We start from the raw sequence: 20,494 nt of genomic DNA on the forward strand, positions 1-20,494 counted from the left end.
TCAAAGAATACTCTGTTTGAAACTTTATCCGCTGTGACAGCCTCACACTAGCGGCCACAAGTGATTGACTTGATCCTAAAAGCAGCTATGCAGTTACATAAAGTGATGAATATCTGCCCAGAAGCGGTAACTGGAGCTTGCGTAGGTTGCTGGATGAAGGAGTCCTCAGGTTAAGGCCAGTTTTGTTTTTCCCTTGTCCTTTAGCTCCTTTATTGATTGTCAAAACCAGTTCTGTGTACCCTTATCCTGGTTCTCTCGGCTGAACGTGCTGCTTAATGTTTTGGCATCATTAGATGAATATGACACTTGCTGAAGATGAGCTATTTTGTCTTTTTCGAGTAAAAACACAACATTTAGTAATTGCATTTTATGTAAAATGTTCAAGCAGCAAGATTTGATATTCAGGGTCACTTTTTCCATCTATCTAAATGTCTAGTTTTGTTTTGTTTCTGTAAATTATTGAACATTTCTTCTTTTCATTGCAAGACCAATGAGAGGCAAGGTGCAAAATGTTGATTCTGTGACAAGTAGATCAGAAATTGGTCTGATGTGGAAAGGAGTTGGGAGACGAAAAAATAACTGGAGTGTGCACGCATAAAAGATAATAGTTTACTACATTTTATATATCTTACTTGCAGAGCGTTTAAATAAGGCTCCTGTCTTAGCAGCCTGCAATGTTAGCTCACTGTTAGTATCGAATTAGTTGCTAACTCCTTGCTGGCTGAGCTAGCAAGTAAGTGTGATCATTTCGGATGTAGTCCATGTGTCAACCGTTACAACGTAGTTCTTGACTTTCTAAGTGTCTGTTGCTAAGAACACAAGTGCTTTTTTTCTATTCCTTGGCAGACCAAATCATGTTGAAATCTTTGTAATTTGCAGGATACACCTCTACTTGTAGCTAGCATGGAAGTAGTCATCCCGGACAGAAGCTCGATTGGTTGATAGAAATTACGCATTTAATGCTGTTCACTATCAAATAGCCAAACTTTCAGTGCTTTACTTTAACAAAAGGTGGTAAAGTGGATTACTGGTGAGCATGTCCAACTTACAGTTTCAGGTTTAATTCCTGCAACCCACCACCCTGTGTGGATTCCATAGATAGATAGGTAGATAGATAGATAGATAGATAGATACTTTATTCATCCCCGGAGGGAAATTCACATTCCATTCCATGTGCCTTTCTATGTTTAAGGCAGGTACTCCGGTTTCTTCCCATGTCTCATAACATGCATCGAAGGTTGATTGGGTACCCCAAATTTTCCCAAGGTATAAGTCAGTTTGTGAATGAATTTGTCTTTGTGCCCTGTGATTGGCTGAAAACGAGTCCATGGTGTCCCTGGCCTACAACCTGCAGTCAGCTGGGATGGGCTCTAGCCCTCTTGAGACCTTTCTAAGGATCGCTGGTTTGAAAATGAATGAATGCTTGAACAAAAGGTTCAATCCTCTTGTTGTCAGAATCAAAATGTAAGTAAATGAAAAGAATGAACAGTTCAGCTGTTACGCAAGATTAAAGGAATAGCCTTGAATCATAATATTAGCACTTTATTCTTTTAGAGGAGGAAATTATGAGTCCGATCGAACAAAGTGGTTTCAACATTTAACATTTCTCCTCAAGTAAAAGCAGCATAATTGTATGTGACATTAATGTCGTGACAAGATTGCTTGTAGGCTTTTTAAAACTGGGAGGATGTGAGTTTTGTGAGTGATGTGTTGCTTTGCAAGGGATTAATGGGGGTATATTAGACTGTGCATTACAATGTGAATTGGAAAGTTGGATTCTTTAGTTATAAACTAGGCAAGTCTCAAGGCTGGAAGATTAGACTCTTGTTTACATTCATGTTCAGATATAGGAAAGAGGGAACATTGTCACTCAGACAGCTGCACAAATTAAGCTGCTTTGAAGGTCATAGGTACCACAGAAGGCAAATTGATTTAACTTTCCAACATATTTCCAATTGATGCGGCACTAGGATCTTTGCTTCTACTAAATCTTCTTTATTTTGATGCCTCGATTGTTTCATTTGTGCCAATCAGTGCTCAGAGGCACACCGGCTGCTGAACATTGCCAAAGAACTTCTCCACACTGAAGAGGCCTATGTCAAGAGACTCAACCTCCTCGACCAGGTAAACAAGCAATTTATGTTCTCTCAGCCTAAAGATTCATAAGCGTGGTGTTTATGTTCCTCTGGTCCCAATTTCAATATCCTGATTGTGTCAGCAGTCTTAGTGATTGAGATCAGGCTTTATCCGGATTAAGTAAGGGTTCTGTGATCCAGAGGATGCAAACGTTCTTCTGGGCTTTGGACTGAATTAATCTGTGCAAGTATGTTTTTGGGAGACATTGAGCCAGTTTGAAAAACATGTGATACGGACTATTTAGTTATCTTTAAGCAAAATTAAATGACATGGTCGAATCAAATCTAAGTGTCAAATATGGTTGCTGCATTTTTATGAATAGGTCTAAGTCCATTCATTTTGAATTAAAGGAGTAAACCCTAGCAGGGTTTTTATTTAGAAACCTCATCAAAACAGTTAGTGCCAAGTAGCAGCTGATTAAAGGGAAATCAACATTACATTGATGTTTCTTTATATTTTCTTTGCAGCCCTGATAGTCTGAACCTAGTAGAACATATAAATGAATTATGTTTTATTACATTGTTTTTTTTTTGTCTTTCTAACTGGGCTGGCCTTTAGTAACTTGCTTTCAACTTAAAATTTTGTCTTCAGAAAACATGTGAGCTTGCTGATTAAGTTGTATTCCAAACGCAAAACATTCATCAAAATTCAGTCTTTAATTTATTCAGGGTGCATACATCATATCTTTTTAAAATCATGTTGTTATTGACTTTCTTTTTAAATATGACTTGTATGGATCCAGTACCCAGTGTTTGTTATTTGAAGATTTTCGCAAAGTTTCCAATACTTGTTTTGTTTTACGCATGTCTTTGCTCTAACATTAATTTTCGATGTAAAAATAATGTTTGGTGCATGCATTTTCTTGCCCAAATTACAAAATTACATTGGAAGACACCATGGATGATTTATTTCAGCCATTGTCATATGACATGTGCTGCAGCCTATCCCAGCTATATTCGGGCAGTGGGCAGGGGACACCCTGAACTGGTTACAACTAAATTATAATAGCTTCTTTTTCTTCTCTCTACATTGAGTTTCAAAATATCGTAATTTAAACTTTTGACTTTTTTTTAACTTCAAAGTCAAGCGACTCAAAATCCCCCCCAAAACACGGTGCAACAAAATGTGAATTCAAAATATTGACTTTTCTATTTCAAATTTTTGTTCACTTTAAACGAGAGAGCTCATATATCCGTGACATTCGCAAACGACACATCACTAATAGTGTGATTGCTGACTGGTTAGCACGTCAGGGCACTGTGGTTTCTTCGCACGTCCCCCAATATATGTACGGCAGTTCAATTGGCTAGACAAAATTGTCTCCAGAAATGGAACGGTAGCCTGTTTCTATGGTGCCCTGCAATCGGCTGGCACCCAACGCAAGGTGTCCCCTGCCAACTGCCCAAAGTAAACTAGAATGGGCTCCAGCAACCTCGTGACCCTCGTGTGAATGAGTGGTTGTAAATAAAATCCATCATTTATTTATATGTTGTCCCTCTACCCTTTTTCAGAACCAACTCAAGTTATTTGTGTGTACATCTTTCCTCTGCAGGTATTTTGCACTAAGCTCACAGAAGTGGGAATCCCTCAGGATGTCATCACTGGGATCTTTTCCAACATTTCGTCTATCTACTGCTTCCACGATAAGTTCCTGCTGCCAGAGCTCAAAACGCGAATCACTGAAGAATGGTGAGGATGCAAACCATATAACATGGGATTGTTATCAAAAGTTTACATCGTAACATTCTAAACTGGACTTAAAACTGTCATTGATTATCTGAAAAATACCCATCCATATAAATGTAAAATAGAATTTGACATAGATTATTTCTTGATTAAAACAGTATTACTGTGATCTTTTCAGTTGCTTTTAGTGTATTCCATCGAATTGTGTGAGACCCTGGTGGTAGAATAGAATAGAATAGAATATACCTTTATTGTCATTGTTACAACATGGGTTAAATATATTGTGACAACGAAATTGGACGTGGCACTCCAGTTCTAGCACCAAAGGGCTGACTGACCAATAATCCATCTGACTGAACGAGATACTCAAATACACATATTCAAATACAAATACAGGCATTTGTGATCATTTATATAAGGAGAAATTCCAAAGTGACCTTGATTAACTTGCCATTTATATATATTTTAAAATATTATTATAATTTCTAGTAATACAAGTTTATGAGACTTTGTCGGGACCATTTAAACCCTGGCGGCCTGCTAGAATCTTCCTGTGTATGAGAAACAGGATTGGGTGGGTTACTTTAAAATTTTTATCTGATACAATTACTGAATAACTGTTGAAAAATGTATTCAGAATCGTTGGGATTACTCCAGTACCAAATACGCTAATAAGAGACAAAATAAAGTAAATATAAAGGTAATTACTAAATTTTAAGACGAATGAACGATGTAACCCGGAAGAAGAAATACTGGAAACCAAGATCATGTGGTTGCTTGTAGTCTAACAAAAACGTTCTCACATTTTAACCACATAGTGGTATTGAGCAAAAATAAAACTTTGTCTTTCACACGGCGCATACGATATGCTTTGTTTTAGTTCACATTAGGAGAACCCATCAAGAACCCAATATTGTGCAAGGAAGCCTGAGAGTGAGCGCACCGCTGCGTGTGTGTGGAATAAAGGAGAACGCAGAGAGAGAGACAAAAAACAGACATGGCCAATTCAAACACAGCTATTGCGAACGAGGAAAAGGAAAAAAAGAGTTAAAACGCACACCGAACTTTAGTAGTGTCCCCTGCAGTGTGCAACATACCTTCTTTTTAAATAAAATGTTAATCATGTAAAGTAATTCTTATTTTTACAAAATATACCTGTAATTCGATTACTGGTTTGTCTTTATTTTGTAAGTATAACTGAATACAATTACATTTTTTTGTATTCCTATTACGTAACGCCGTTACATGTATTCAGTTACTCCCCAAACCTGATGAAAAGCACTGTCTTTTCTTTTACTCTTTTAATGTTGTTTCTTGTTTTCTCAAAGGAATTGCAACCCTCGTATTGGGGACATCCTCCAGAAACTGGCCCCATTCATGAAGATGTATGGCGAGTATGTGAAAAACTTTGACCGAGCAATGGATTTGGTCAACACGTGGACACAGCGATCATCACAGTTTAAGAGTGCCATCCAAAATATACAGGTTTGTGACATCTACATGTGTTTTTGCTTATTAAATGTGGCACCATTTTTTGTTATATTGTATGCATATATATATATATATATATATATATATATATAATTTTTTTTTTTTTTTTAATATCATGGATTTTTTTTGTCTTTTCACTCAAATGAAATTTTGTCTGGTAATATGAGCCATTTTCAATTAATCTCAGACGTTCGACACTGAACTCGTACAAATTGTCCATAGGTGTGAATGAGCGAGTGAGTTGTCTGTCCCTGTGTGCCCTGCGATTGGCTGGCAACCAGTTCAGGGTGTCCCCTGCCCACTGCCCAATGATTGCTGGGATGGGCTCCAGCAACCCCGCGACCCTACTGAGGATAAGCGGTGTAGCTAATGAGATGAGATGAGACATTATACAGTGCTAGGTTTTTAGCACACAGAGGTTAATTTAACATATTCTTTTAAACTGAATTATAAACTGCTCCTGAATGCGCCTGTTAAGAGTTCATTTGTTTTTATGTTTTCCATGATCAGAAAGAGGAGGTTTGCGGGAACTTGACATTGCAGCACCACATGCTAGAACCGGTCCAGAGGATCCCTCGCTACGAGCTCTTGCTCAAAGACTACCTGAGGAAGCTCCCCGATGAGGCTCTCGATAGAAAGGACGCAGAAAGTGAGATCACAGATGCGTTCGCCGTTGTTTTCTGTGTGTTACGTGACATATAGGACTGTCTCAGAAAATTAGAATATGGGGAGAAAGTTCTTTATTTTCTGTAATGCACATTTTCAAAAATATAGTACATTGTGGATTAATTAAAAAATAACTAAAATACTGCATGTATTTTATTGTTTTAATATTCAGGATTTATGGTGAGAACTCAAAAATCCCATCTCTAAATAATATAATATCATGAAAAAGTACAGAGGTAGCCGTAAGCCATGATCAGCAATATTGAAGTAAGAGAGTTCTTGCAATATTTCAGTTGATTTGTATTGAATCGAGAATGAATGACCTTTCCATTTTTAATTGCATTCCACAAAATAAAGAAGCTTATCACATCATTATCTTTTTTTCCGAGGCAGTTCTGTACACTCTGCATCTCATTGTTTGAACCAACAACCAAGATTGCGATAAAAACAGTGTGTACTACTTACAAACGAGATAGGGTCTGGACGATCGTTCGTAAGTTGAATTTGTTCGTAAACTGCTTCAGTGTTATATTTTGTATGTTTAAGGCTTATATAGGTAACATGTATTGTTTTGTACGAAAAAAAGTAAACATTTCATAAAATATTATTCTCTATTAAGATAAATAAAGTTGTTTTACTCTTGGAAGATGCGCTTCAAGAGGTTCTCCTTCGTGGTAAAAAGTAGTCGAAAAACAGCGTTCCGACCAAGTTCTCAACCACATCAAGCTTTCTTATTCCACTTTTTTTTCAAAAGAAATGGCTTGCTTCTTCTTTACACTTTACACCAACCATTTTGAATGGATGCACGAGATATTAAACAATAAAAGCGCGCTAAAAATACAGTACACATAGTACAGTATGTTTACACACGAACTTGGAAGTAGAAGCTGGATTTCTTCTTCGGGGTGGATGTTGGGTGACCTCACAGCGCCACACGCCGGTAGTGGCGGAAAGAAGCACTACAGTACCGTCCTGTACTTGGAAAAAGGTGCACACAATACAAAATCCACCTTACAGAAATGTCCGGATATTTTTCGACATCCCGAAATTTGATTTTGTATCTATCGTTTTACGTAAGTCGAATGGTTGTAAGTAGGGGAGCGTCTGTAATATAATGCACTCGATGGCACTGTTGTCTAATGCCAACAAAAACCAGTGCCACAAAGCACGGCGAAGTAGCTAGATCCCGACAAACATGGCAGATTTCACTATGTAACAGAAATGCAGATTTCTGGCCCTTCAATTTTTTTGTATAAAAAAATGACATTGGTATTTTTTTTTAACCACTAGGAGGCACTAAATATTACACACTGTCATATTTGACCACTAGATGTGGCTGTATTGTTTGCTGAAATTGAAAATGACTGCTACAAAGATTACACACTACAGATAACCAAAGGACCATCCTTCATTTTTTTTTTTTTCTCACAACCTTTTCACAAGGTTTTTGGTTATCTGGGGTACCCTTACCAGCAAGGTGCCAGACAATCATGTCAGCTCTCCCTAGGTGAAAGAAAAGGCTCTTTGTGAGCCTCACGCTATGTAAAATAAATACGAATTTCTCGACCTCTGAGTATTAAACAAAATGCACGTTTTTTTATGTCATGTTTTTTCTGCTTATTATTCAAATCAATATTGCCTTTTGTATAACACATTTTTTTACCACTGGGAGGCGCTAAATAATACACAATGTCCTTTTAAGTAGATTGAAACTTATTTTGGTTTCTCTCATCCTCTACTCATTCAACGGTGCTTTGTCAAAGTGGTGTTGTGTGTGATTATCAACTGACCCAAAAAGTTAATATTGACCATGTTGTTTCTACAGAGGCATTGGAATTAATATCTACTGCGGCCAATCACTCCAACGCAGCAATCAAGAAAATGGTAATACTGGCCAAAATTTATCACGTTTGCTATTTGCCACCATCTCATTGAACTCTGTGCTGGTAAAAGTCAGGTGACGCACTGCTGATGTCGAACTGAGCGAGTTGATTCAGACAGGAAGCTGCTGTTTCCTGCCTCAAGTTTCACAGCTTGCTGATGTCTGAAGGGCATTTTGCAACACCCGACACTTTCTTTAATCTGATTTTATTGCTTACCTGTGATAAAGTCCGTTCTTTCCACATGTTTCTATTTATGTGATGGCAAAAAAGATGGAGCTGAGTAGTTCTGTTGAGGTTTTACAAAAAAAAAGAAAAAAGAGATTATATTCTGGGATTGTTCAGAAAAAAAAGCATAGAAAAACTGGCGCAGTGGTATTTTACAAGACAGTTTGAAAGAAGAGTCTCTGAACGTAGTGGAAGTACATCAAATTTACATCATTTTCAACCCTGGAGAGATGTGCTGACTCATTTGTGAATCGTCTGGCAAAAGTCGAAAAATGCATGACAGGACAATTCATCAAATAAACACAATTAAAAGTAAACAGTTCATTCAAATTACTAGATAATGAGTAAGTGTTTTGACTACAACTAAATGAAAAATGTGAGGATTTTAGTAGTCAATATGATATATCTGGAAAACTCATAATTATAACTATGTATTTGTGTTATTTTACAATATACTGAAACACCGCTTATCCTCAGTAGGGTCACGGGGATTCTGGAGCCCATCCCAGCTATCTTCGGGCAGTGGGCAGGGTACACCCTGAACTGGTTGCCAGCCAGTCGCAAGGCACATAGAGACAGACAACTCACTTGCTCATTCATACCTAGGGACAATTTGAACCGGCCAATTAACCTGTTTTTGGAAAGTGGGAGGAAACCGGAGTGCCCGGAGGAAACCCACGCAAGCACGGGAAGAACATGCAAACTCCACACAGGAAGGTTCGAACTCATGACCTCAGAACTGTGCCGCAGACGCGCGAACCACTGCGCTACCTTGCCTGAAACCTCTTATCCACATTTGTCAAACTCATAGACTGCTCTGCTGGCCAAATGTGGCCCCCCAAAATAATTTTATGTGGCCGGTGAGACAATGCTGTGAGAATTTCAAGAGAAAAATCATCATCAATGAGTCACAGTTTTAAATATGTCCACTAGATGTCGCCAAAGCTAAGCGCCACTCCCAATTGCTGACCCTCATTAATCAAACAGAGAACATTGAGGAACCCCATCCTGATGTTATTTTAAATTCCAATAAATGTCAGGGATGCGCTGTTTCAGACGATACAAAAAATACAAAATTAAAACAAATCGCACTTGGCTGTCTCTCTAGAAATCAAAAAAGAACTTTAGTTCCTATCAGCGAAGTTTCATATTAAGGTAAACATTTTATGAAAAAAAAAAGAATAAAAAGCAGAAAATCGTCAACATCATAAAATCAATCACATAAATTTGTGCTTTTGTGATACTTTTGTACCTTTGGGGCATGACCCTCTGTCAAGGGGGGCGCAAACGCGTTTGGCATCGAAACTTAGTTTTTTAACTTTCCCAAAATCAAGCGCAATTGCACCCGCACTACACTGGGGAGCAGTTTAAAGCTGTGTATTGCAAAACGTGCTAAATTATTAATATCAGGAAAAAAAATCAGCTCTAAGGATTTTATATATTTATATTTTTACAGTTTTTTCAATATTAGTTCATAATGTTGGTGATCTGTTTGAATGCAATATTATTTATTGATTTCATGTAATTAACTCGTTCAGTGTATGGTATTACATGGTCAGTCAAAAATGTTTATAGTTTATTTGATTTTTGAATTTCAGATGTACTTTCTGCCTTTTTGTTACAATTGTAAAGCCATTCTTTGTTGTAAATTGGTCCGTATTTTTTTCTATTTTAATTATTTTATATGTTAATCAAGATACAGTGTGCTGCAGCGTACAGTCGTGTACTTCAAACCGTTGTCTAGACAACTTGTTCTCTGTGTGGGAGTTGGGTCCGTGGCAGGTTGGGGGGTGTTGGGTGTTCGTCTTGGAGGGGTGCGACAGAAAATAAATGAGAAGAACTGGTTTATATAAACGGAAGTTAAAATGTTGTTTTTTTACAAATGCACAGTTGATAAAGACAAGAGATTAAATCTAAGTAAAAGAAAAAAATATTGAGGGAGAAAAACCCCTAATAATCGTTTTGTATCCAAATCTTGTTTATTTTTTTTGTTTGGATCCCTTAACCACTAGAGTCTTAGGGTCACCACTTCCTGTAGTGTGTCTTGGGCACGTTCAGCCTGGTGGTGCCCATCCTTCTCCAGGCCAATTGAAATCTTACAGGCCCAAATAATAATTAAATTGTGAGCCTCAGAGTTCTCCAGCTAAAGCAAACTTCCTATGCCTTTAATGTATTTCTGGCAAGACAAAAAAGCCATGACTGCTGTCACAGTCTTGTTCCACAGACAGACTGAGGAGATAATTTCTTCCTCATGCCATGAGGCTCTTTAAATCCACCCGGGGGAGTAAAAGCTCACATTAAACCCCACACCCACATTTGCATATTACCCTATTTTTATTACAGTGTGTATTTTCCGTAGCACTATTTAAATACTCTATAGCAATCGTTATATTGGGTTTTTTTGTATTCTATATCTTTATTTTATTATTTTATTTTTCAACACAAGGATACTGCTGGAAGTGTGAATTACCCCACAGGGATGAATAAAGTATCTATCCATCTACCTACCTACTTACCTACCTACCTACCTACCGATCCATCCATCCATCCATCCATTTCTACATCCACCCACACTCCGACCCAGGCGCCCATCCACCCACCCACCGATCGATCGATCGATCTATCTATCTCTATGAATGAATTTTGATGAAAGTGTGCCTTCTCTTGGTCGTTTCGTTCATTTTGGAGTTTTCTTGTGTGTTTGTAGGAAAAAATGCACAAACTCCTAGAGGTTTATGAGCGATTGGGAGGGGAGGAAGACATTGTCAACCCTGCTAACGAGTTTATCAAGGAAGGACATATCAAAAAGATGTCAGCCAAAAACGGAACAGCACAAGACAGATACCTGTATTTGGTAAGAGCAAATGTCAATAGGAGATTGGACGTCCACAAATGTTACTTTTTCTAATACTTTTCCCCGTCTTCCTCAGTTTAACAACATGGTGCTCTACTGCGTGCCGAAACTTCGACTGATGGGCCAGAAGTTCAGCGTGAGGGAGAGAATTGACATTGCCGGCATGGAGGTGCTTTTTAAAACGGATTTTAGCCTGTTTGAGTTGAGATGATTTATTGAGATTTTTCAATTAAAAGTATCATGCATTTTGTATGCTTAGGTGCAGGAGAATGTGAAGCAGAATCTTCCTCACACGTTTGCTATTATTGGTAAACAAAGGTCACTTGAACTTCAAGCCAGGTAAATGAAAATTAGCAGACTGGTGGTTTAAAAGCATGCATTTTATTCTGCGGTGAAAACTTGGAACGTTTATCAGGTAGGGTTGGGTAGTTTCGGAATACAAGTAACGGTGTTATGCAAAAAAAAAAGAATTGTATTCCGTTACAGTTACAGAATAAACGTAATCATATCACAGATACATTTAGTTGAAATAAAGATTACCCTGCAAGATTAAAATGTTATTTAAAACTAAATTTTGTGTGCATAATAAGCTGACAGAGGGAGATTATGTTTACAGATGACGTCTGAAGGCGAATCTGTTGCGCACCACTGCATGTTTTTCAGAGAGTGTTGCTGGTAAAAGCACTTTTCTTTCTGTCCATATTTTATTTCTCCTTCCATTACAGTCGTGCACGCAGACAGTCGCGCCCACCCAATACAAACGCAAACACACAATCTGCCCCTTGCATCACTTACTGTGTGATCTCTGCCTGAACAGAATGAACGATACTTTGATACCAATGACAATAAATATAATTCAATTAAAACTCCGCAAAGGAGCTAACGAGGGATAACCGAAGCGCAAAGTAGAGAGGTGTCTCTGTATTAAGTGATTTCGAACTTACTGTAAAAGAGTCTACTTCAATTTATCACGGCATGTCTGTTCTGAGAACAACTCTGCAAAAGGAAACGTAGAGTCCATAAAATAACCCAATCTGAGTTTTTATTGGGTGACCCCATCCGATACCAGCTGAGGTAGCAACCACATTATCGGTCCCCATTTCTAATCACGTAAGCTAATTGGATCCCTAAAACACAACATGAGGTAGCCTAGCAATGTAGTATGTTGTGGGTATTCTATTTCTTTGTTTAACTTCCTCCTGTGTGAATGTGATTGGCTGGCATGAGCTTTTCATCTAAGATCAACTAACTTGATGAACATGACTTGACTTAAAGGAGCATTGCGGGTTATTTAGTGCCTCCTAGTGGTAAGAAAAAACTTAATCCAAAAAACTATTTGGATTTGAATAATGAACAAAAAATACATGCCCTATCCTATAAATGTAAAGTTTTAAAATACCCCCAGGTCAAGAAATTTGCATTTATTTTACATGAAATGAGGCTCCATTATAGGGACCTGACACTATAGGTGAATATCTTTGAGAATCAGTAGTTTGTATTCTTACTTGTGCTTTGTAGCACTTGGTTGTGTTTGCTAACAGGAGATGTGGAAATTTGAGTATTTTTTTCACCGTACTCCAAAAAAACTGCCTCTGCCTAATTTGCCAAAGAATGTGGATGTTTTCGAAGCCAAGAAAAAACATTCTGACTACAAAAAGCTAACTGGAAACGAACACCGTGAAAAGGTGAAGCAGCTGCAAGCTGTTTTAACGGCACAGCAGCGCTTTTTCACGAGACCCTGCGAGGTAAATGAAAATGCTGCAAAGGCGAGGTACGAGGTTGGGACGCTGACCGCCAAGCACTGCAGACCTTTCACAGAGTTGAACTTATTAAAGACTGTTCGAAGAACGACATGCTAAATAGTCAGCCCTCACACATTTTCAACTTCCTAAATCTGGTTAGCTTTCTGAAAAATTTACTTATAATAGCCACAAATAGGAACAGAATAGAATAGAATGGAATAGAATGGCCTTTATTGTCATTATACAGAAGTACAAAATTGGAGAATTTCTCTTTTCAGTGCAAAAATAAGATGAAGGTAAAAAGTTAAAAAATGTGTAAAAAGATAAAACATTAAATATATATATATATATATATATATATATATATATATATATATATAAATACACATCAGTGTCTGAAATAACGTCTGCCCGGGGCGTGCATCTTTTACGTCGGGCGTACAACTTAAACATTGTCTCTGCCCGGGTGGCCGACAACTTTTTCAAGAAAGAAAAAAAAAATCTTTCGTTTTTATTTTTTCAAATCAAACGTTTGCTTTATTCCGATTTCAAAATCTTTATTCCGTTTGGAAATTTCGGAATTTCGGTTCGTTTGGCCATTTGCATACTCAGCAGCCAGTCAAAAGCCTGCATCGTATACCTTCGTCCTTCCGGACTTTCCCGAGCGTTATAAGGTCGTGCATTTCCATATCGTTTTCCATAGTGGACGCACAGAGAACACAAGAAAAATGAATAAGTGGTTAGGAATTAAGTCAAAACCTCAGCCCAGGAAGAAGGATTCAAAAGAAGCTAACAAAATGTATGACGCTACAAAACGTAAACGTACATTAAAAGCATCGTGGAAAGAGGAGTTCACGTGGCTTGTAGCAGACGACGCAACGCACACATTGCCTGAAGATGAGTAAATACAGGTACATACTAATGGCGATGTCATATACATGCAATGAATGTTATAAATACCGTAAATTCCGGACTATAGAGCGCACCTGATTATAAGCCGCACCCACCACATTTTAAAAGTATAACCGCTTTTGTACTTACACAAGCCGCACCTGTATATAAGCCGCACGCGCCCACATTAAAACATGTAACAATCACAAAATTAACCCAAACCCTACTTTGAGTCCCGCGATTTTAACTGAACATAAAGTACACAGTTCAATTACCACAGCCGGCAAAATAACGTAAAATGATACCGGTAGTTAAAATTTGATGCAGACCTGCAGAGTCCGAGACCCGTTAAAATCCAAGGAAAAAAAGTGTATATATCCAAAGGTAAGGGTGGGAAAAATATATATCCACTATTGTCTGCCGTGTCCACAAACACTCACTTCCCGTCATCCCCCGCGTCTGTTACGCCCCTTCTTTTTAATTGGTCAGTGCAAGACTTATCAGAATAATTGTCCAAAAAAAAAACTAATGAATACATTACAAAAATATACAGTTGCAAATACATATTATACATGGTTACACATATTTACAAAGAAAGACGGTACACCGAGAGAGTTTTCAAAGCTTTAATTATAATATTATAACTTTCATCCCAAACCGTGCCTGTGAAGGGTAGCAAAACGCTACTAACAACAAGCTCGCAATACAGTTAACGGGTCTGTAGAAAAAAAAAAACATACCGTACATGTAGAAATCACGGTAAACCGTTCTCATCTTCCTCCCTACAACTGAAGTCATCAAAGTTGTCCTCCTTTAGCATGGGAAAGAGACTTTGTTGTATAGATTTCGTCCCACGCTCCCTTATTCAAAAACACGCTAGCAACACGCTCGCAAGGTAAAGTTTTCGTGCAGTAGCTCTATTTCCTTCTTTATCGGACTGCTCGATTGCGTTTAGCTTGTAAGCTGCGTCATGAAATGAAATGAAATGAAATGATCTGCATTTATATAGCGCTTTTCAAGTCACTGACTTCCCAAAGCGCTTTACAATGTGCTCCACATTTCCCAATAGCGGCCTTGCAGCCATGTAAGGCGCTAACCTGCATATTGGGGGTATTAGGGGTTCAGTGTCTTACCCAAGGACACTTCGACACGTAACACGGACGAGCCGGGATTCGAACTGGGATCCCTCGATCCCAAGACGAGCGCTCTACCTCCTGAGCTACTGCCGTCATGTGCTTTGAACTCGAGCGCCGCTGGCAGGCAACTTTTCAGAGTTGTCTGCCCTGTGTCCGGTAACTTTTTGTCATGAGTTTCAGACACTGTATACATCTATGATATATAATAAATATGTTTGAGTTTCCGAGGAGTTGTGCATGCAGCAGCATTTACAGTAGCAGTAGTACAAAACAATTTTACATATGCATTATGTTCATGAATGTTTTGAATTAAAGTTGAGAGTACTGATGGCTCTTGGGAAAAAGCTGCTCATATTCAGATATTTCACGGTGTCTCTTTAATTTGATGAAACAACATCAAATAGAAAAAGAAGCAATACTGCATTTGGAGTGAATTGATGATTATTTTATCTTACAGGACAGCTGAGGAGAAGGAAGATTGGATTCAGGTAAGAGTTTGTGTTTTTGCTCTCATTACAGTACTGTTTAATGGCAAAATAACTCATCGAAACATTGGGTGTAAATAAACAATGCAAACTGACAGTGAACAGCGTTGCATAATCTCTGAGTGGGGCGCTGAGGCGGATGAAATGTTTTGCCAGGAAATAAAAGGGTCTTCTCAAAGTTCATCTGCGTTAGAAACTGCAATTAGAGAAGATTTCCTGGCCACCCACATTGGGGACTATCAAGGCTTATTTGGCTCATTACGACAGAGAAAAGCTTGGGATGAGTTTTTGTGAGCTTGATGAGGAGGCCAAGGGGCTTGAGGGTTGAACATACAAAAGATTTGAAGGGGGGCAAGCTTTAATGTACGACAAGACTCCCTCCTCCGACAGGCTTAGCCGGGGGGTATTGTTGAACATAGAATAAAGAAATTCAGGCTCACTGAATAAGTGCATCTAGTCCGTCCTACGCATTTTGTCTTAATCGGTTGCACGTTTGCCGAGCAGCTATGTTAAGCCAGCTGTAGCTATTTGGGATAAAAACGTGCTCACGGCATCCTCAAATAGACCTCCAAATTCGATTGTATAATCGTAGATCGGAAAAGTGTCAGAGTTTTTAACAACAGCTTTTATTGATGATTTATGAAGTTGTCAAGACCCCTGTTCGATTCCCTAGCCAATTCAACAAAGACACATTTTTGCCTATTTATCCTAACATTATTATTATATAATTATCCCGGAGTGCCACATCTCAAAAGGCTGCACAGACCAATGACTAGTACAGACTATTATTACACCATTCCCTGATCTAAAACCTACATGAGGGCAAGGAAAAAAACAAAACCTCAACATTAGGAACATAAAAGCCATGTGAGAGCCATACCATATATTTTAAAACAAATTTCAGCAAAACCTATTTAATCTAATTTTACAGTGTATTTTATTTTATATTGTGACGTTAGTTTCAATTTGCATTTATACAGGTAATTGCATCCCCAGGCCGTATGTACTCATAAAAAGAGCCATATATGACTCGTGAGCCATAGGTTCCCCATCCATGCTTGAAAGAATAAATCACCACAGTAACTGAACCTGGCTAAATTTAACCTGCTTTCATGCAATTGACTCCAGGATAAATTCTGCCAAGATAATAAAGCCATGCTTAATCCGTCTTCTTGATTTAATGCAATTCCCCTCAGGTTACGTCTTGAACTTTGCTCATCATTCAACATGATAAACTTCAAATGTTTTTTTTTTACTCTCAGGTCATACAGGCCACAATTGATCGCCACAAGCAAAACAGCGAGACGTTCAATAAAGCCTTCAACAGCTCCTTCTCCAATAGGGAGGACGATCACGCCCCGGAATCACTGGTGAGACTGCTGATGATTCACAATACTATCAACTGCCCTTTGTTCACTTGAACAATTCTCTGAAAATTGATGTGAATCATAGACACATCCACCATTTAGGATATGTGTATTTCCTGAGAGGGTCTTGTTACCCACTGGTCGGTTGGTTGGTTGGTTGGATGGATCCCTTAACCACTAGGGTAGGGGCACCATTTCCTGTAAGTGTGTCTTGGGAAAGTACAGCCTGGTGGCGCCCATCCCTTTCCAGGCCAACATGTTTCCACTCGGTCTCCAACCGGGGACTACTTGCTTATAAACATCAAGGGAAGGCCTAAATCAAAAGTATATTCTTACAAATCTGCAATCTGCGTTGACCCACTTAAGATGTTGGGCGTAGCGCGCATCTGGACAAAATTGTCTTCCTTTGTTATGTCAGGCTGACATCTAGTGATAGACATGCATAACTGCAAGAAGAAACGTATGACGATCAGATATTTCTTCTCAGGGTTTCTGGTGCAACACATCTTTCGACTCAGACGGCGAAAGGCTGCATGAAAGGGTGAAATATAACAGCGTTATTCCAACGATACACTCAATGATTATGGCTTGACATTGTGTTTCTTTACAGAAGAGCTCAAAAAAGAAAGACAAGGAGAAGCAGACGTGTAAAGGTTGCAACGACAGTTTCAATTTCACAAAGCGCAAACACCATTGCAAGTCCTGCGGAGGGGTGAGCACTAACCCACCTACTCAACAATGTTGGTGCTTTGAATTCCAGCGTTAAGCGAGCATGTTAATGTCGTACTCAGGCCATATGTGGAAAGTGCTCCAAAACGTTGGACAACAAAACAAGTCGGGTGTGCCCGGAGTGTTTTGATGCGAGCCTCAGTCTGGAGAATCTTACTGGGAGCGATCAGAAGAGGAAAGCGCCTCCGGAGGTCAGTCACATATAAAAAAAATAAAAGGCGATATTATTTTTCTCTTGTTGTGAGGAAGATCCCTGCATGCACTCCAGATTGTTCTCGTCAGTTTGGGTGCGTCACTGAAAAACACTAATTATTGACAGTTACTAATTACTTCATTTAAAAAGTAATTCAGGTACCCCCCTGAATACTAAAACCAAAAAGTAGTGTGCTACTCTTTAAGTAACTATCGGGTTACAAATTACTGTACATACTTGTTAGCTGCTTTGAATAGCCACATACTAAAATATGTACACTGAACTGTGAAAGCGAGGAACCCTCCATAATTCTTGGCTAGTGCAATTTTGAGAGCTTGCCTGAGACACTCCATACGCATTTTGTCTCTGGGCTTCATGCCACTTAAAGATCTCCTCTTTCCAGTTCTTGGTACTGTGCATGTTTTGATCCACCTTTCACACATTTTGACTCAGGTGCCATTTCCAATGATGTATGCTTTTCCCATTGTCTTGACATTGTTTTTATACACACCAACTTTCTTGCTGCTTCCAGGTTTCTTGTTGCTTCAGCTGCCAATGTCACTTTTAGCTTTGAGTCTGCCATAGAAGAAAACATTTCCTTTTTTTCTCCAGCCATGGTGTACTGCAAAAATTCAGAACACATTTACTGTAAATTCCCTGACTGCGTGCTCACATTTGGGCGATTAATTTTTTGTTAGTTTGTTGCGCCTGTATAAGCCATGCCTCCTTCACTATGTGCTGCCTACTTTTCGCTAGTAGTGACAAACAACCAGGTATGGGCATATACACTGAGCCCCTGATTTTGGTTCATAGTATAGTATAGTAAATTCGACTTGATTGCGAGTATATGCAGTAGGGAGAATATCTCCATGAGGAGAAATCCAGCAATCTTGTAGTCTGTGCTTGAGACAATGCTGCCATAAATGTATTCAGTTATACTTTGTAGGCAAATATAGTTAGGCCCACCTCTCAGAAAATGTTGCTTATGGATCGAGGGTTGTATGTGATAATGTGAGTATTTAGCAATTAGAACACGCTATTACTGATTATCTGTATTTAACAAGTAGCAGCATAACACAGTAGTAGTGATGGTGGTGTTACAAAAATTGTATTACAGTAATCCCTCGGTTATCGCGGTTAATAGAAGTGATCGCTGGCATGATGGCAAGGAGTTATTGGGTGACTCATCCAGAACTCTTCACACTGGAACTGAATGTACCAAAACATGACCCACAAGTGTAGCCATGTCTTACATAATCAATTTACACGGAATAGGACTGCGGCGAAACCACTACGAACCATTCAGTATGATTGTATTAACCGCTCTCAACCACATGCAGCCATCGCAGTTTATTTCGCTTGTTAACACTACCGGTTACATATTGAAAATAAAAACAGTGAAAATGTGATATTTGATGAGGGTTTGTGAAGGGTTTTGGGAAACGACAGTTAAAAAATGGTCTGTGTTCATTTTAATGAAAGTGAAAGAGCGACCTTCTGACAATAACAACATACTTTAGCTAGCGGCATCGAACGGCTTTTACAACAAATACACAAAACCACACACAATTAGCCGTGTTTAGGTAGTACAAACAACCGCTCGCTTTTGGTATAAAAAAGTCAAACTTGAGATGAAATGTGACGGAAGAGAATATACTTACATCGCGTCGCCGAGTTCCTGCATGATAAACTGAGCGCCACATAAGAAGGGGGTAAGGTGGGAGGAGTCGAGGGGGGGGAGGGAAGCGGTAACTCACCATGACTAAGCATTGTGTCAGGGCCTTCCCCTCCCCTTCACAATAAGAGTGTCCACACCGTGTCCTCAGTTGACATAAGCTCGCGCTTGCTCAAGTCAATAAAAGCTTTTATTGAGAAGGTAAGGTATATTTTTTAGACCCGCGAAGCTCTGTACCCGCAAAAGTGGAACCGCAAACTATCGAGTTTTCACTGTAATAACACGCTGCAGTACTCCTTACAGAGAAAAGCAATTCCTTTGTAGCGCGGAAGTCCCAACACTGTGTGTTAAATCTATTTGTGGGACTGATCTGGCCTATGAGCAGTATGTAATGTACCTGTACTGAACCGGTATTGTGTCTTCTGTTTAGAGACAAGGATCATTAACTGGAGACAGCTGTCTGTTATGCGGCCACCTTCAAGTGCAGGAAAGAGGAAAGAGCTGGACCAAGATGTGGCTGGCCGTCACAAAGTCTGAGCCGCTACTCTTGTACATGCAGAGTAGTGGACAGGTAAGTACACACATACGGTCAACCGTGATGCCGTTGTAGCATATGTTGCGGAGGTCGAGAAATCAATTTGATGAATGCATCTATTGACAAATTAATTTGAAGAGGCATACTTAATGCAGTGTCTGAAACTCATGACAAAAATGTACCGGACATCAGGGCAGACAACTCTTTATACTTTACAGCAGGGGTCAGGAACCTTTTTGACCCAAAGAGCCATAAAAGCAAAAAATGTTTTAAGAAGAAATTGAGAGAGCCACATTATATATTTCAGACAAAATTGAAAAAAACTGCAAAACACGCTCTCTAGACAAAAGCTAATTCTTCAGCACATTTTATTTCACTGTGTGTCATTTGATGATTTAATGAAATGTATGAAATGATAATAATGCCAAATCCTGTGTCCCAAATCAATGCCATTTACAATTTGTCTTCCACCTTCAGTTAAGAGTGGTGAGGCCATTTTTTCCCATTAAATTTGTCCTTAATAACGGTTTCAAAACAATGTGCATGCAAAGTTCTTTTGTTAAAATGTCGCAAATTACTGTAAACGATAAGCACAATGTCATATTCACTTTCGGTGTAGAGTGCACTGAGCGAGATAGAAGGAAATGCCTTGCCCTGTACTGCTCACCCAATCAAAGTTGTTTGCCAGGGTTTTTATTTTTCAGTTTATATGGTTTCTTATCAAACTTCTGCATTAAGTTGATTCAGCTTTATATGGACCAAAATCGGGATGAAATCACTTGACTTTGGAACGCCACAGA

At 38.9% G+C, this 20,494-nt stretch overlaps 1 protein-coding gene across 3 annotated transcripts in view; it reads left to right on the forward strand.

The window, feature by feature from the left end:
- The window catches only part of fgd (faciogenital dysplasia), an 81,420-nt gene that overhangs the window by 57,952 nt on the left and 2,974 nt on the right, over nt 1–20,494 (forward strand). Inside the window, exons 5-18 of one of the 3 annotated variants that reach the window (XM_088330848.1) lie at nt 2,035–2,124; nt 3,689–3,825; nt 5,151–5,307; nt 5,824–5,962; nt 7,805–7,863; nt 10,795–10,941; nt 11,018–11,110; nt 11,201–11,280; nt 15,168–15,198; nt 16,458–16,565; nt 17,050–17,103; nt 17,173–17,274; nt 17,354–17,482; nt 19,590–19,730. In XM_088330848.1, the coding sequence (XP_088186974.1) occupies nt 2,035–2,124; nt 3,689–3,825; nt 5,151–5,307; nt 5,824–5,962; nt 7,805–7,863; nt 10,795–10,941; nt 11,018–11,110; nt 11,201–11,280; nt 15,168–15,198; nt 16,458–16,565; nt 17,050–17,103; nt 17,173–17,274; nt 17,354–17,482; nt 19,590–19,730 (1,467 nt within the window). The remainder of the gene's footprint in view (nt 1–2,034; nt 2,125–3,688; nt 3,826–5,150; nt 5,308–5,823; nt 5,963–7,804; nt 7,864–10,794; nt 10,942–11,017; nt 11,111–11,200; nt 11,281–15,167; nt 15,199–16,457; nt 16,566–17,049; nt 17,104–17,172; nt 17,275–17,353; nt 17,483–19,589; nt 19,731–20,494) is intronic. The other 2 variants (XM_088330849.1, XM_088330850.1) reach the window with 2 other exon arrangements.

Source organism: Urocampus carinirostris, chromosome 3, assembly GCF_059441175.1.
Source record: "Urocampus carinirostris isolate Australia breed hairy pipefish chromosome 3, RoL_Ucar_1.0, whole genome shotgun sequence".
In the NCBI taxonomy this organism is placed as follows: domain Eukaryota; kingdom Metazoa; phylum Chordata; class Actinopteri; order Syngnathiformes; family Syngnathidae; genus Urocampus; species Urocampus carinirostris.